The sequence below is a fragment of the Myxine glutinosa genome, chromosome 2 (assembly GCF_964187855.1).
Source record: "Myxine glutinosa chromosome 2, kmMyxGlut1.1, whole genome shotgun sequence".
NCBI classification, from domain to species: Eukaryota; Metazoa; Chordata; class Myxini; order Myxiniformes; family Myxinidae; genus Myxine; species Myxine glutinosa.
The window spans coordinates 185,129,513-185,147,191 of NC_136262.1; the positions used below are offsets into that span (position 1 = coordinate 185,129,513).

At 44.5% G+C, this 17,679-nt stretch overlaps 1 protein-coding gene across 8 annotated transcripts in view; it reads right to left on the reverse strand.

The window, feature by feature from the left end:
• LOC137421000 (unconventional myosin-IXa) overlaps positions 1-17,679 on the reverse strand; it is a 285,807-nt gene that overhangs the window by 147,368 nt on the left and 120,760 nt on the right. For all 8 annotated transcript variants that reach the window (XM_078772058.1, XM_078772064.1, XM_078772060.1 and 5 more), the window contains one exon: positions 14,884-15,018. In XM_078772058.1, the coding sequence (XP_078628184.1) occupies positions 14,884-15,018 (135 nt within the window). The remainder of the gene's footprint in view (positions 1-14,883; positions 15,019-17,679) is intronic.

Sequence of the window (17,679 nt, forward strand, 5' to 3'; positions counted from 1 at the left end):
ATTTTAAAAAAATAAAAATAAAAGACAACACAAATTTATCAGCAAATACCAATGATGATGCAATAGACTTTTCAATTAATCAAATGAACTTTCACAGCAGCCAGCTGGTACATTGGGTCATAAGAGTGAGAGGGTGGAAAAATGGCCAAATCAACTTCATTAAAAACTATTTTGAGGCAAAACGGGAGGAAATCCTCTTGTGCAACAAATTTTACACTTGCATCAAAAACAGCAAAATAGTCCAGTTCTGGGGATCGAGAATCCCCCAAAGTACAAAATACCCTGAACATCCCAAGGGTAAGAGGTGAGAGGTCACTAAATCACGATAATAGATAATTTGACATGCATCCTAGCATATTTAGTTACTTAAGTTATAACAAAAACTGTTTTATTAGAACTATAGAAAATAAGTAGGAAGAGAATGAAGAGAAAAAGAGGAAGGAAGATGAGAAGAGAAGAAAAGTCAAAGTGAAAACAAATTCACCTTCCCTCAACACCATGAAATCTTATCACAACAAATTACAAAATTACACAATATTCTCTCAAATTTATAGTAATGCCATTACAAGACAACACAAACCTAGGTTCAAAGTTACGATGAAAGCAGCATCATGGCAAAGAAACACTGGGTGTTTTACCATTTCTCTTCCCAGCAGTAGTCACATCAGGAATTTTGAATTTGACCAGGGTGGCGGTACATGACATGACATGACATGACAGCGTATTATTGCGAAATACACCGGCGAATGTTAGCTCAGCAGGGATACCCAGCTTATCGCTCCAACGAAGGCCAGTGTACTCATTGATGCAACGCCCTGTTTGTGAATCACCAGAGCAACGGTTTATAGTTGGGTTGGGAATAAAACCCAGGCTAGACAGCTCAACGGTGAAATGTAAACTCTGACCTTACCTTAGCCCACTGTTACATCAGCTATCCTGGTAAGTGGAAGGGAAGGAGCTAGTTTGCTATGTAAGAAACCACATGACAGGCTAAACTCCACAGAACGGACGATTCTACGAAACTGAAGACGGATATAAAGCGACCTTTCAACACAAATCCCACCTGAAAGAAAACAAAGGTTTCCCAGAGGATCAAAACTTTTCGCCAAAGACAGAGCGAAACAGTTGAACGTCAGATATATTAGCTTGGAGAATGTCTTGAGATCTAACTTTTGAGGTTCACTCCATCATTTCATCAACCATTTACACCTCGAATAAAAATATAACTGCTTGTAAAATAATTAACCAGAAACAGACACACCATAACATACCTCCTCAGATTGCATACTTCTCAAGACCTTTTGTACCATATCAAACAGACAAGTTGTTGGAAATTTCCTTTTGCAAAGCAAATAAATTAACATTCCTTGAGAGATAAAATCCCAAGGTATTCGGTGAGAATATCCAGGCAAAAACTGAAAGCATGCTGCCATAGTAACAAGGAACAGTGGATAATAGAGCGTCTGATGAACTACAGAGCTGCAATGTCAGGAAGTAAAGACAAACAAACAATTGCTATCTTATGTTAATCTGTGCGATTATCCATACAAGATATCATAACACTACTACTGCTACTACTACTTATACTACTACTACTACTGCTACTACTACTACTACTGCTACTACTACTACTACTACTACTACTACTACTACTACTACTACTACTACCACCACCACCACCACCACCACGACGACCACTACCACCATCATCATCATCATCCCAATTACTCCATCATTGTGGGATAGGCTTGGCTGTTCAACTGAAGGTGTCAGGAATTTGTCATTTGTTCAGTGTGCCGGCAATAACTCATTTCTGGCCATTCCGTACTCTCAAGCAGAGCCGTTTTCCCAACACACTCAGATTTTGCTGGAGAAATTCACCTGGGAGTTTTTGGGAGCCACTGAGTTTTAAAAAAGGCAAGTCATTCTTCAATTTGTTTTTTAACTCTTTGACCTGACAAACGTCAACTAAAGTGGACTTGACCAGAAAAATAACCCTGGGCTCAAATTACATGCTCCCATCGTGTGCACGTCGTTTGACTCATAATGAATAGAGCTTTCAAAAAACACATGTATGAGAATTGGTGTACGTACGTAAGTACGTACACACACACACACACACACACACACACACACACACACACACACACACACACACACACACACACACACACACACACACACACACACACACACACACACACACACACACACACACACACACACACACACACACACACACACACACACACCCTAACTCACCTTAGGCAAGTTTCCAGACAAAAGATAAGTGAATTTGATTTGAACCTAAACCTAATCCTTTACCCTGTATGGGGATGCAGGTGCTAATATACTGGTATTGCTGGAAGAACTGTATGGCCCAGTCTTCCAAATTCTGTAAGACACGTTTGGTTTCTAGTCATCCCACTGGTCATTAACCCCCTGAAATTTAAATTTTTGGCATTTTTTATTAAGCATAGGCCAAAATAACACATATGGAGGGGGGGTATCAAAAATAAAACTGCCCAAATATATTGTTGGACAGCTCTTGATGAGATCTACAAAAATCAAAAATATATATTTTGGTATCCGCTGATTTGGGTTTTTTGGTGGATTTTTGAAGTTGCATTTGTCATGCATTCCAACATTGCTTATTGGTGCTTTTGTTTGGTTGAAGAATTCCACATCTCATTTACATCCCCCTTTCTTTGATGTTGCCCAATTAATGGAAACATCAAAGTCATAATGGCAATGGATCAAAATTGCCATAAAAACTTTTGAAAATGCCAATAAAGTTCCAGGTTCAAGTGCACAAATGCTCGAATGTTATTGAATATATCTTTTTTAAATGACAAGGTCCAAAGTAGACGAGTTGGGGAAGAGTGGCAAACATACAAACCGAACGAATGAAGAACATGACGACCTTCAGGGTTTGTTCATATTACAATCAATCGAAAAAGTATTAAAACACTGCTGCACGGTATAGTTTCAAATTCAAAAACAGAATTCTGAATATTCAAATCATCATGCCAGATTAATCTCAAGGAGAGTTAACATCAGTCAGCAATAATTTGCTCATCCGTGACCTGTTTAGTTTAGGTCAATCAGAATTCAATCAATCAAAAGTACCATACTCTTTACAGAATGCCTGTGCTGCTGAAGCAGTTATTGGGCAAAGGTTGTTCTGGGTGCTTTGCTGTTGTCATCCCAGCAGTCAATCAGGTCAGAATTTGGAATTCGGCCAGGGTGCCGGCAATAGCATGCCTACTCTTTGCAGGAGACACTGTCAGATTGTTGATGTCTATCAACGACGAGTGCTTTCAGACGTGTCCTTCGGCTTAACGTCCATCCGATGGACAGCGCACACTCTGGGAACGGTTTATAACTGGGCCAAGGTTCGAACCCAGGCTAGACAGCCGAAAGGTGAGTGCACATACCTCGAAGGCTATCCTGCAATCCCCGAACAGGCTTGGATGCTACAAGAGCTACATTCTTGTCTTAAAAGGGAATGTTAAGGCAGCAAACTGTCCTTCAGCAGCATGGGAATATTAAGGATCGATGGTATTACTTTTGCAAAAAGTCAGGGATCAATTGGTTCCCTGGCTAGTTTGATCACGGAGCATCATCAAAGTTTGTATGCGTGTTACAACACTTGAATAAAACAGAATTAAGTTCTGTGTTTGGGTGAAACCAACTGGAAAATATCAATTATAAAAGCATTCGATAGATTGAGAAACAACAGTCACGAAGGATCAATCCCCTTTATCTATTTGTTAATGAGTCCACCCTCTGCCGTTACATCCTTCAGATTGGCAGGCAGCAGTCTTCCTTCTCTTCAGGCGTTGAGAAAAGCTGTTAAAACACTTGGAATACGTCTTTCAATCCTGACAAATCTCTGTCTCTCGCTCTCTCTTTCTATACAAGGACTGTCTCCCATCTGCTTTCTTAACAATCCTCTTGAGGATCTTTAGTCACTCAAACTCCTGGGTCTCATTATCAGCCATGATCTTTCTTGGGAAAACCCCATTTCAGCCTCCAAAGTCAATCGCCGACTGGGCATCCTCCGCAATACGAAGGTCCATCCTTGGCACACCAGAACTCCTATCCACAGCTTGATGCAATCCCATCTGGGCTGACTCCTGTGCGAACCTTGCTTACCTCGACGCATCAAAACTAGGGATGTCAAGATCATTGGAATTTCTCGTGCTGAGGCTGTCTATGGGCTTATCACTTTTCCATTGCAGACAGGTCAGTGGTCTCTGTCTTCTACCACCTCCTTGGCGGTCTTGCACTATCTGCTCTTTCCATGCTTTGTCTCCACAGGTTTCTGCAGGACACCCACAGTCCACTATCAATCCTCTTCTGGTAAACTATCAAAACCCAGGCTTTCTGCTCACTTACACTCATTTGCTCCTCGTTTTTCCCACCTGTGGAACCAACTTCCACATCCCCTTCAATCTCATTCTTCCCTCCTGGTCTTCAAGAAAACTGTTCACCACCCTCTCAGATCACCCTCAACCCAAAACCATGATATTTTCTACGCCCGCTAATCCCACCCCAATCCCACCTCCTTCCAAATTTCTAGTTTATCCCTCAGTTTCCTTCTGTATCCATTTTTTCCACCCCATGCGTCCTTTCCTGACCCCCATTCCTCCACACATTCATTGTTTGGCTGTTTTCCTCTATCTTGTCCTTAAACCCTGCCGTTGGCGTTTCCTCCCTCTCTCTACTGTTCCTTTTGTTCTGTTGCGTCCTGATCCGTTCCATGTTCTCGCTCTTCCACGAGCCGAGACTATGTGTATAAAAACATACTTCGTGAATGTGCAATTGTATCAAGTGTATCAAAATTTGTATCAATTGTATCAAAATTGTATCAATTTTAGCTCTTTCACGAGCCTCGATTCAGTATACCTCAAAAAAAAAAAAAAAAAAAAAAAAGTAAACAATACAAGATTTGGAACTTTGGCAAACAGTCATTATTAGTTACTTCTACTTTTCGGTGTTGGTGCAGAAATATCTGAAAAAGTAAATCATGACAAGCCTTACGCCTAGGTCCCCCGTCGGGGAAGTGATGTGAGTTGACAAAGTGGAAGACGCAGAAAACATGCTATGATATGATATTTCGCTCACAAGGTTCAGACATACATGGAGGCGGCCATCTTGGATGTTGACGTGGCGAACCAATTTTCAATAGCGTTCTTCCTTATGCGTAGATACACACACACACCAGATTAGAAGTTGGTACTTCGCTTATTTTTCAAGATATTCCGCTCACAAGGTTCAGACATACATGGCGGCGGCCATCTTGGATTTTGACGTGGCGACCCAATTTTCAATAGCGTTCTTCCTTATGCGTAGATACACACACACACCAGATTAGAAGTTGGTACTTCGCTTATTTTTCAAGATATTTCGTTCACAAGGTTCAGACATATATATGGTGGCGGCCATTTTGGATTTTGACGTGGCGACCCAATTTTCAATAGGGTTCTTCCTTATGCCTATATACACCCACACACCAGATTAGAAGTTGGTACTTCGCTTATTTTTCAAGATATTTCGTTCACAAGGTACAGACATATATATGGTGGTGGCCATCTTGGATTTTGACGTGGCGACCCAATTTTCAATAGCGTTCTCCCTTATGCCTAGATACACACACACACACACACACACACACACACACACACACACACACCAGATTAGAAGTTAGTACTTCGCTTATTTTTCAAGATATTCCACTCACAATGTTCAGACATATATATGGTGGCGGCCATCTTGGATTTTGACGTGGCGACCCAATTTTCAACAGCGTTCTTCCTTATGCGTAGAGCAGCAACGTAGGTTGGAAAGGGTGGAAATGCGAATGGTTCGACGGATGTGCGGAGTATCATTGAGAGAGAGGAAGACAAATGATGATTTGCGAAAGATGATGGGAATAGAGCCTGTGATTGATGCTGTGAAGAGGAACAGGTTGAGATGGTTTGGTCATGTGTTGAGGAAGGATGAAAGCGACTGGTTGAGAAGAGTGATGGAAATGAATGTAGAAGGTAGCAGAGGACGGGGAAGACCGAGAAAGACTTGGCTAAAGATGGTGGAAGAAGAAATGCGGGCAAGGGGGTTAACAAGGAGAGATGCAGAAAATAGGGGAAAATGGAGAAGATTGTCATGGGGACCGCAAGGCTAACCCCCGCTCTAGCAGGGAAAATGGCCTTTAAAATGCATGTTGTTTGTTGTTGTGTTCTTCCTTATGCCTAGATACACCCACACACCAGATTAGAAGTTGGTACTTCACTTATTTTTCAAGATATTCATCTCACAAGGTTCAGACATACATGGCATCAGACATACATGGCGGCGGCCATCTTGGATTTTGACGTGGGTTGCACCCACACACCAAATTTGAATACGGTCCTTCGCTTACGCACGTATGCACGCATGTACGCACGCACGCACGCACGCACGCACGGACCGACGGACACACGGACACACGGACGGAGGGGAAAACCATAGTGTAATCCCGCTTTCGCTCCGCGGTGCGACGGGGGACAAAAATAACAAGCGTTACGCCGAGGTCCCCCGTCAGGGAAGTGATGTGAGTTGACAAAGTGGAACACGCAGAAAACATGCTGTGATATGATATTTCGCTCACAAGGGTCAGACATACATGGAGGCGGCCATCTTGGATTTTGACGTGGCGACCCAATTTTCAATAGCGTTCTTCCTTATGCCTAGATACACCCACACACCAGAAGGTACTTCGCTTATTTTTCAAGATATTTCGCTCACAAGGTTCAGACATATATATGGTGGCGGCCGTCCTGGATTTTGACGTGGCGACCCACTTTACAATAGCGGTCTTCCTTATGCCGAGATACACCCACACACCAAATTAGAAGTTGGTACTTCGCTTATCTTTCAAGATATTCTTCTCAAGATTCAGACATACATGGCGGCGGCCATCTTGGATTTTGACGTGGCGACCCAATTTTAAGCAGCGTTCTTCCGTGTGCCTAGATACACCCACACACCAGATTAGAAGTTGGTACTTTGCTTATTTTTCCGAGATATTTCGCTCACAAGGTTCAGACATATATATGGTGGCGGCCATCTTGGATTTTGACGTGGCGACCCAATTTTCAATAGCGTTCTTCCTTATGGCGAGATACCCCCACACACCAAATTAGAAGTTGGTACTTCGCTTATTTTTCAAGATATTCATCTCACAAGGTTCAGACATACATGGCGGCGGCCATCTTGGATTTTGACGTGGCGACCCAATTTTAAACAGCGTTCTTCCGTGTGCCTAGATACACCCACACACCAGATTAGAAGTTGGTACTTTGCTTATTTTTCGAGATATTTCGCTCACAAGGTTCAGGCATATATATGGTGGCGGCCATCTTGGATTTTGACGTGGTGACCCAATAGATACACCCACACACCAGATTAGACGTTGGTACTTCGCTTATTGTTCGAGATATTTCGCTCACAAGTTTCAGACATATATATGGTGGCGGCCATCTTGGATTTTGACGTGGCGACCCAATTTTCAATAGCGTTCGTCCTTATGCCTAGATACACCCACACACCAGATTAGAAGTTGGTACTTCGCTTATTTTTCAAAATATTCATCTCACAAGGTTCAGACATACATGGCGGCGGCCATCTTGGATTTTGACGTGGCGACCCAATTTTCAATAGCGTTCGTCCTTATGCCTAGATACACCCACACCAAATTAGAAGTTGGTACTTCGCTTATTTTTCAAAATATTCATCTCACAAGGTTCAGACATACATGGCGGCGGCCATCTTGGATTTTGACGTGGCGACCCAATTTTAAACAGCGTTCTTCCTTATGCGTAGATACACACACACACCAGATTAGAAGTTGGTACTTCGCTTATTTTTCAAGATATTTCGTTCACAAGGTTCAGACATATATATGGTGGCGGCCATTTTGGATTTTGACGTGGCGACCCAATTTTCAATAGGGTTCTTCCTTATGCCTATATACACCCACACACCAGATTAGAAGTTGGTACTTCGCTTATTTTTCAAGATATTTCGTTCACAAGGTACAGACATATATATGGTGGTGGCCATCTTGGATTTTGACGTGGCGACCCAATTTTCAATAGCGTTCTCCCTTATGCCTAGATACACACACACACACACACACACACACACACACACCAGATTAGAAGTTAGTACTTCGCTTATTTTTCAAGATATTCCACTCACAATGTTCAGACATATATATGGTGGCGGCCATCTTGGATTTTGACGTGGCGACCCAATTTTCAACAGCGTTCTTCCTTATGCGTAGAGCAGCAACGTAGGTTGGAAAGGGTGGAAATGCGAATGGTTCGACGGATGTGCGGAGTATCATTGAGAGAGAGGAAGACAAATGATGATTTGCGAAAGATGATGGGAATAGAGCCTGTGATTGATGCTGTGAAGAGGAACAGGTTGAGATGGTTTGGTCATGTGTTGAGGAAGGATGAAAGCGACTGGTTGAGAAGAGTGATGGAAATGAATGTAGAAGGTAGCAGAGGACGGGGAAGACCGAGAAAGACTTGGCTAAAGATGGTGGAAGAAGAAATGCGGGCAAGGGGGTTAACAAGGAGAGATGCAGAAAATAGGGGAAAATGGAGAAGATTGTCATGGGGACCGCAAGGCTAACCCCCGCTCTAGCAGGGAAAATGGCCTTTAAAATGCATGTTGTTTGTTGTTGTGTTCTTCCTTATGCCTAGATACACCCACACACCAGATTAGAAGTTGGTACTTCACTTATTTTTCAAGATATTCATCTCACAAGGTTCAGACATACATGGCATCAGACATACATGGCGGCGGCCATCTTGGATTTTGACGTGGGTTGCACCCACACACCAAATTTGAATACGGTCCTTCGCTTACGCACGTATGCACGCATGTACGCACGCACGCACGCACGCACGCACGGACCGACGGACACACGGACACACGGACGGAGGGGAAAACCATAGTGTAATCCCGCTTTCGCTCCGCGGTGCGACGGGGGACAAAAATAACAAGCGTTACGCCGAGGTCCCCCGTCAGGGAAGTGATGTGAGTTGACAAAGTGGAACACGCAGAAAACATGCTGTGATATGATATTTCGCTCACAAGGGTCAGACATACATGGAGGCGGCCATCTTGGATTTTGACGTGGCGACCCAATTTTCAATAGCGTTCTTCCTTATGCCTAGATACACCCACACACCAGAAGGTACTTCGCTTATTTTTCAAGATATTTCGCTCACAAGGTTCAGACATATATATGGTGGCGGCCGTCCTGGATTTTGACGTGGCGACCCACTTTACAATAGCGGTCTTCCTTATGCCGAGATACACCCACACACCAAATTAGAAGTTGGTACTTCGCTTATCTTTCAAGATATTCTTCTCAAGATTCAGACATACATGGCGGCGGCCATCTTGGATTTTGACGTGGCGACCCAATTTTAAGCAGCGTTCTTCCGTGTGCCTAGATACACCCACACACCAGATTAGAAGTTGGTACTTTGCTTATTTTTCCGAGATATTTCGCTCACAAGGTTCAGACATATATATGGTGGCGGCCATCTTGGATTTTGACGTGGCGACCCAATTTTCAATAGCGTTCTTCCTTATGGCGAGATACCCCCACACACCAAATTAGAAGTTGGTACTTCGCTTATTTTTCAAGATATTCATCTCACAAGGTTCAGACATACATGGCGGCGGCCATCTTGGATTTTGACGTGGCGACCCAATTTTAAACAGCGTTCTTCCGTGTGCCTAGATACACCCACACACCAGATTAGAAGTTGGTACTTTGCTTATTTTTCGAGATATTTCGCTCACAAGGTTCAGGCATATATATGGTGGCGGCCATCTTGGATTTTGACGTGGTGACCCAATAGATACACCCACACACCAGATTAGACGTTGGTACTTCGCTTATTGTTCGAGATATTTCGCTCACAAGTTTCAGACATATATATGGTGGCGGCCATCTTGGATTTTGACGTGGCGACCCAATTTTCAATAGCGTTCGTCCTTATGCCTAGATACACCCACACACCAGATTAGAAGTTGGTACTTCGCTTATTTTTCAAAATATTCATCTCACAAGGTTCAGACATACATGGCGGCGGCCATCTTGGATTTTGACGTGGCGACCCAATTTTCAATAGCGTTCGTCCTTATGCCTAGATACACCCACACCAAATTAGAAGTTGGTACTTCGCTTATTTTTCAAAATATTCATCTCACAAGGTTCAGACATACATGGCGGCGGCCATCTTGGATTTTGACGTGGCGACCCAATTTTAAACAGCGTTCTTCCTTATGCGTAGATACACACACACACCAGATTAGAAGTTGGTACTTCGCTTATTTTTCAAGATATTTCGTTCACAAGGTTCAGACATATATATGGTGGCGGCCATTTTGGATTTTGACGTGGCGACCCAATTTTCAATAGGGTTCTTCCTTATGCCTATATACACCCACACACCAGATTAGAAGTTGGTACTTCGCTTATTTTTCAAGATATTTCGTTCACAAGGTACAGACATATATATGGTGGTGGCCATCTTGGATTTTGACGTGGCGACCCAATTTTCAATAGCGTTCTCCCTTATGCCTAGATACACACACACACACACACACACACACACACACACACCAGATTAGAAGTTAGTACTTCGCTTATTTTTCAAGATATTCCACTCACAATGTTCAGACATATATATGGTGGCGGCCATCTTGGATTTTGACGTGGCGACCCAATTTTCAACAGCGTTCTTCCTTATGCGTAGAGCAGCAACGTAGGTTGGAAAGGGTGGAAATGCGAATGGTTCGACGGATGTGCGGAGTATCATTGAGAGAGAGGAAGACAAATGATGATTTGCGAAAGATGATGGGAATAGAGCCTGTGATTGATGCTGTGAAGAGGAACAGGTTGAGATGGTTTGGTCATGTGTTGAGGAAGGATGAAAGCGACTGGTTGAGAAGAGTGATGGAAATGAATGTAGAAGGTAGCAGAGGACGGGGAAGACCGAGAAAGACTTGGCTAAAGATGGTGGAAGAAGAAATGCGGGCAAGGGGGTTAACAAGGAGAGATGCAGAAAATAGGGGAAAATGGAGAAGATTGTCATGGGGACCGCAAGGCTAACCCCCGCTCTAGCAGGGAAAATGGCCTTTAAAATGCATGTTGTTTGTTGTTGTGTTCTTCCTTATGCCTAGATACACCCACACACCAGATTAGAAGTTGGTACTTCACTTATTTTTCAAGATATTCATCTCACAAGGTTCAGACATACATGGCATCAGACATACATGGCGGCGGCCATCTTGGATTTTGACGTGGGTTGCACCCACACACCAAATTTGAATACGGTCCTTCGCTTACGCACGTATGCACGCATGTACGCACGCACGCACGCACGCACGCACGGACCGACGGACACACGGACACACGGACGGAGGGGAAAACCATAGTGTAATCCCGCTTTCGCTCCGCGGTGCGACGGGGGACAAAAATAACAAGCGTTACGCCGAGGTCCCCCGTCAGGGAAGTGATGTGAGTTGACAAAGTGGAACACGCAGAAAACATGCTGTGATATGATATTTCGCTCACAAGGGTCAGACATACATGGAGGCGGCCATCTTGGATTTTGACGTGGCGACCCAATTTTCAATAGCGTTCTTCCTTATGCCTAGATACACCCACACACCAGAAGGTACTTCGCTTATTTTTCAAGATATTTCGCTCACAAGGTTCAGACATATATATGGTGGCGGCCGTCCTGGATTTTGACGTGGCGACCCACTTTACAATAGCGGTCTTCCTTATGCCGAGATACACCCACACACCAAATTAGAAGTTGGTACTTCGCTTATCTTTCAAGATATTCTTCTCAAGATTCAGACATACATGGCGGCGGCCATCTTGGATTTTGACGTGGCGACCCAATTTTAAGCAGCGTTCTTCCGTGTGCCTAGATACACCCACACACCAGATTAGAAGTTGGTACTTTGCTTATTTTTCCGAGATATTTCGCTCACAAGGTTCAGACATATATATGGTGGCGGCCATCTTGGATTTTGACGTGGCGACCCAATTTTCAATAGCGTTCTTCCTTATGGCGAGATACCCCCACACACCAAATTAGAAGTTGGTACTTCGCTTATTTTTCAAGATATTCATCTCACAAGGTTCAGACATACATGGCGGCGGCCATCTTGGATTTTGACGTGGCGACCCAATTTTAAACAGCGTTCTTCCGTGTGCCTAGATACACCCACACACCAGATTAGAAGTTGGTACTTTGCTTATTTTTCGAGATATTTCGCTCACAAGGTTCAGGCATATATATGGTGGCGGCCATCTTGGATTTTGACGTGGTGACCCAATAGATACACCCACACACCAGATTAGACGTTGGTACTTCGCTTATTGTTCGAGATATTTCGCTCACAAGTTTCAGACATATATATGGTGGCGGCCATCTTGGATTTTGACGTGGCAACCCAATTTTCAATAGCGTTCGTCCTTATGCCTAGATACACCCACACACCAGATTAGAAGTTGGTACTTCGCTTATTTTTCAAAATATTCATCTCACAAGGTTCAGACATACATGGCGGCGGCCATCTTGGATTTTGACGTGGCGACCCAATTTTCAATAGCGTTCGTCCTTATGCCTAGATACACCCACACCAAATTAGAAGTTGGTACTTCGCTTATTTTTCAAAATATTCATCTCACAAGGTTCAGACATACATGGCGGCGGCCATCTTGGATTTTGACGTGGCGACCCAATTTTAAACAGCGTTCTTCCTTGTGCCTAGATACACCCACACACCAGATTAGACGTTGGTACTTCGCTTATTTTTCGAGATATTTCGCTCACAAGTTTCAGACATATATATGGTGGCGGCCATCTTGGATTTTGACGTGGCGACCCAATTTTCAATAGCGCTCGTCCTTATGCCGAGATACACCCACACACCAGATTAGAAGTTTGTACTTCGCTTATTTTTCAAGATATGCAGGTTACAAGGTTCAGACATACATGGCATCAGACATACATGGCGGTGGCCATCTTGGATTTTGACGTGGGTTGCACCCACACACCAAATTCGAATGCGGTCCTTCGCTTACGCACGCACGCCCACACGCACACGCCCGCCCGCACGGACGGACGGACGGACGGACGGAGGGGAAAGCCATAGTCCCCCTTTCGCTCCGCTGAGCGACGGGGGACAATTATAACCGATACCTTCAGAAACAGCATTAAACAGTCATTATTAAATCATGAGTACTAGGATTACACAGTTTACTTTTGCAATATTGATGTGCATCTCGTTATTGCGATAATCTCTGCCTGGGACAACATTAATCTGTGTGTGACACACTGACACACACTGACACACTATTACCTTGCCGATTAAATAAATCGCGAGCATTACGGTGGTTCGCACCATAACCTGTTCATTGCCTTGTATCTCATTTTTCGCACTGTATTCCAGCAAATCGGAAACAGGCAGCAAGGGGTTTCCATGCATTACACGGTCATTATGGATCCAGACTGAAACGCAACCACACGCTAAGTGAATTACTCTGCCTCCTTCATGTGGTCACCTGGCAAGAGTGGATTACTCATTCCAGAATGCCACTGGAGTCACCTTTAGCGGAAGTGCATTAGTGCACGGGCCTTTCCCAAATCTCAGCGGGGCCAAAATACACACCCGGGAACTATGATTCATCGGCACGCCACCAGGGCCTCCAGCCATTGCAATGCAAGCAGATCTAAGGATTGAGTGCATGAACAGCGGGAGATGAATCCTACAATTGCATCAGCTGAGACAAGTATGCTTCAAAGGCTCCGAGCCAGGGTGACCAGGCCGGTAAAAAACCTCCAACTTACAAAAACAAAGTCAAAGTTGGATTTCTCTTTACATTCGACTCAAATGACCTGGTTTGAAGGTGTATATTTGAGATTAGGTATTATTTTGAAATTTATACGGCAACAATATCAGCAGCATTAGAACAAAGAAATAGGCCATCCATTTATTACATACACATTGGGTTCGAAGAGAGGTAGGGGTGCAAAAACCACCACGTGTGTACAAAATAAATGTAAATATTCTCTGAAATCAGACCACGTGGTCAGAGTCGATTTCAAACTGACTTTTTTTTATTATATCGATTGGTAAGCTTTTCCCTCCTCACACCTGATGAATAAACCTGTCCCTGTTTTTCATCTCTTGGAGACTTGGAAGTAACATTCTAACCATGTCCAGGCTTCTGGACGTGAACGTTGGTAAATCATATTCAATACCACATATAAATGATGTTTGCTGGATTTCTTTGCCAAGTTATTATTAAAAGAATCTCTGCTCTTGTTCAACAGAAAACAGATTTAAATACTGTACATCTTAACAAAGCCGTGGACACTTTTGGTTTGAAATGTAAGAGTTTTGTGTTTGTTTGTAAGTTTCAACAGCAGCAGAGACTGCTCTCGCGGAGATGGTGGAGAGGAAGAGTGCCGAGACCAGTGTGTGCACGTTGCATACAGAAGGGAGGGGGGAAGAGGGAGGACGGGGAGGGAAGAGGAAGGAGGGTGGAAGAAGGGTTTGAAACAATGCATACATATGGTAAATACAAGGGCGATGTGGGACGAGAGTTCAGACGAGTGCATACATGGGGGGGGGGGGGGGGGGGAGGAATGCTTTTTAAAATTCCAATTGGTTTGGAGATTGGACAACACAGCATAATCCCATCGCACAATATTCCACAAAATTTGACAAAAATATCGTTCAAAGTGCACCAAAACAAACCAGAAGAGAAGGGATCCAAGAAATTACCTGCTCAATTTTGAATACGTGTTGGTTGAAATAGTAGTGAAGACATTCGTTCGCATAGTTTATGCAGAACTGTTCAAAGCTGTTGTTCTCAAAATCCTCAAAGCCAAAAATATCCAACACTCCAATGGACAGCCACTACATGTGAAAAAACAGAATTCATAATATTTTACTCTAAAGCATCAAAACAACCCAAATACCCATTATAATCAACATTAAAGGTGGATTTCAAATTTGTGCCCCACAACGTTTATGGTGCAGCATTTTCTGTTTATGGAGCCGTTGTGAATGCGGGGGAGCTCTTTTTTCTGAGGATGAAACTTCTGAGGATTTTCGCCAACTGATGACGTCAAAGGTCACGTGGTTCGGCCGCCATATTTGTTTTAACACAAAAACCTTAAAAAACACTGAAAACATCCTGGCGAGGGTCTGCAATCGCTGATTGCTCTTTCTCGTTTTTGTGATGTGTTCTCGCTCCTTCATGAGTTGGCTTAGCGGTGAGTGCCGGCTTGGGATCCGAGGATCCTGGGTTCGAGTCCCAGTCGATTGCTGAATTAACGCCAGGGGAGTTGACTCAGCCTCTCATTCTTCCGAGGTCGGCAAATTGAGTACCAGCTTGCTGGGATGAATGATCCCGGGGTGTACCCCGATTTAGAATAGGTACACCGTATCCCTGCGCATCGTAAGAGCGTGACCAAGGGTTGGCGTCAGGAAGGGCATCCGGCCATAAAAACATTGCCTCAAACAGGGAACCATGATTGTCATGGGGCCCTCAAGGCTAACCCCCGCTCTAGCGGGGAAAATGGCCTTAAAACGATCATTCATTCATTCATTCACTGCTGCGGTACCGACGCAATTCAATTAGGGGAGCCATGAACGGTGAATGACCTATTTCTATCATCATTTCGTATGCAGCCCGTGGTTGCTGGTTACAGTATTGCCGAAAGCACGGCTGTGCCACTGATGCAGTGCCCCCCTGCTTACAACAAGCTGGTACTCATTAAAGCCACCACTCCATGACAAACAGCATTGTCAAGTTGACGGACCATCTCCAGAGGAAGCGGCAATAACTTTTGTAGACGTGCAGCAGTTGTTTTCCACGAATACAGAACGCAACAACCCTTATATACCCGATTGTGAAGCCAATCGTCAAATGTACCTGTCCTTACATTTTGTCACGCCACCTGTGATATAATCCTGTTATTGACTTCTTGCTGCGAAAGACAATCAGTGACATGGTTCTTTCAACAAAGACATCACCGAAGGGTAAAAGAAACTCACCAGATTGATATACTGAGTTCAGAAAGTAAACCCAAGTCAAGAAAAAAAAAAAATTCCATATTAAATGCCAAGTCTGTATATACATATTGTTGCGGATATGGGATTTGGCCTCCATCCATATCCACTTGTAAATATTCCCCTATTTCCCCAATACTCCCCAACTATCCCCAATCCCCCATTCCCTAGTCCCATTGTCTGTAAACAACACTCTGTAGAACCGACCTTCCCCTTTTTCCCCCATTAAATGTCGTGCCCAGGTTCACCGCATCTCACGTAGACAACTATAGGACATCTTGCTAGTTATTCTTAGTCTATGTCAGTTAAGGACTCGTTTCCATTAATTCTGACTCTTCGTTGCACCAGAATGTGATTGTATGGCACCAGTAGTGAGTTTAGGACCTCCCCATACCTCCTCCCATCTTCCTCATGAAACTACAACAACAACAACAACTACAACAACAGAGCGCAGGGAGTGTGCGTCCTCACTCCGGCTTGGTTAGCCGCCATTGCCCATGTGCTCCGGCGGGGTTACCACGAAGGGGCTGACTGTCGGCCCCTCGTCAAGGGCGGAGCCCGGTAACCCCCCGCACCCAATAAGAAGCGGCGGGCCGATTCCATCTGGGGCGGAGCTAACGAGCCGAGGGCGTGTCACTCCCCGCTGGATATACGCAGCCACTTACCGGACGTGACGTCAGATGCGCCCCCAGCTTGAAGAGAACCAGACGCCACCTCCAGCGCGACGATACCTCCCTGCATCTTTTGGACCGCGCTATCCTGTCCCTGAGCCAAGGTGCACCTTGTGCTGTCCATCGACTACCTGCCCTTCCTTGCCATCAATCCCTGTGTGAGTCAGTCTTGTCCTGTTTATCTGTGGTCTGTCGGGGCTACTATAAGACCGTGATTAAGTGCCCACCTTCCTATGCTGTACCTCTTGTCCTTGTAATCTCAACGTTCCGCATACAAATATTATAACCTCCTCCGGAGGTCTTGAGAACTGTACCCCTGGTGTCGTGTCATTTAACCCAGCCGTTGTGTCCTTTCCTCAATTGATTTAGCGTAGCGCGACTCGGCCAACGTTCGAGTATAATCGGGTAAACTGTGCAGACGCGGTCATACCAAACCGCTCGGTAAACCAACATCCAAAACCGCGTCTGTAACATTTGGTGTCGGGAAGTGGGATTCGATCCGGAGCGCGTTTCACGCGCTCGAAATTATAACAGCGAAATTTGATTGTGTTTTACAAAAAAAAAAAAAAACCCGAATTTTGAAAGTCGCGCTATGGCAGACCAAGACGGCTGGGTTCCGGTAGAAGAGAGTGAGGCAGGGTCGATCCAGGACCAAAATGAGGGACAAGAGGAGAGCGAAGCAGTGAGGGTAGCAGATTCGCAAAATAGCGTCGTCGCGCACGAGGTTGCGGGCGCGCAAAATGGCGCCTCGAACATGTCCACGGCGACCACGCCCGTGACCGTGGTAGCGCCGCTGGTGGATTCGAACCTTTTCCTCCTGCAAATGAGGGCC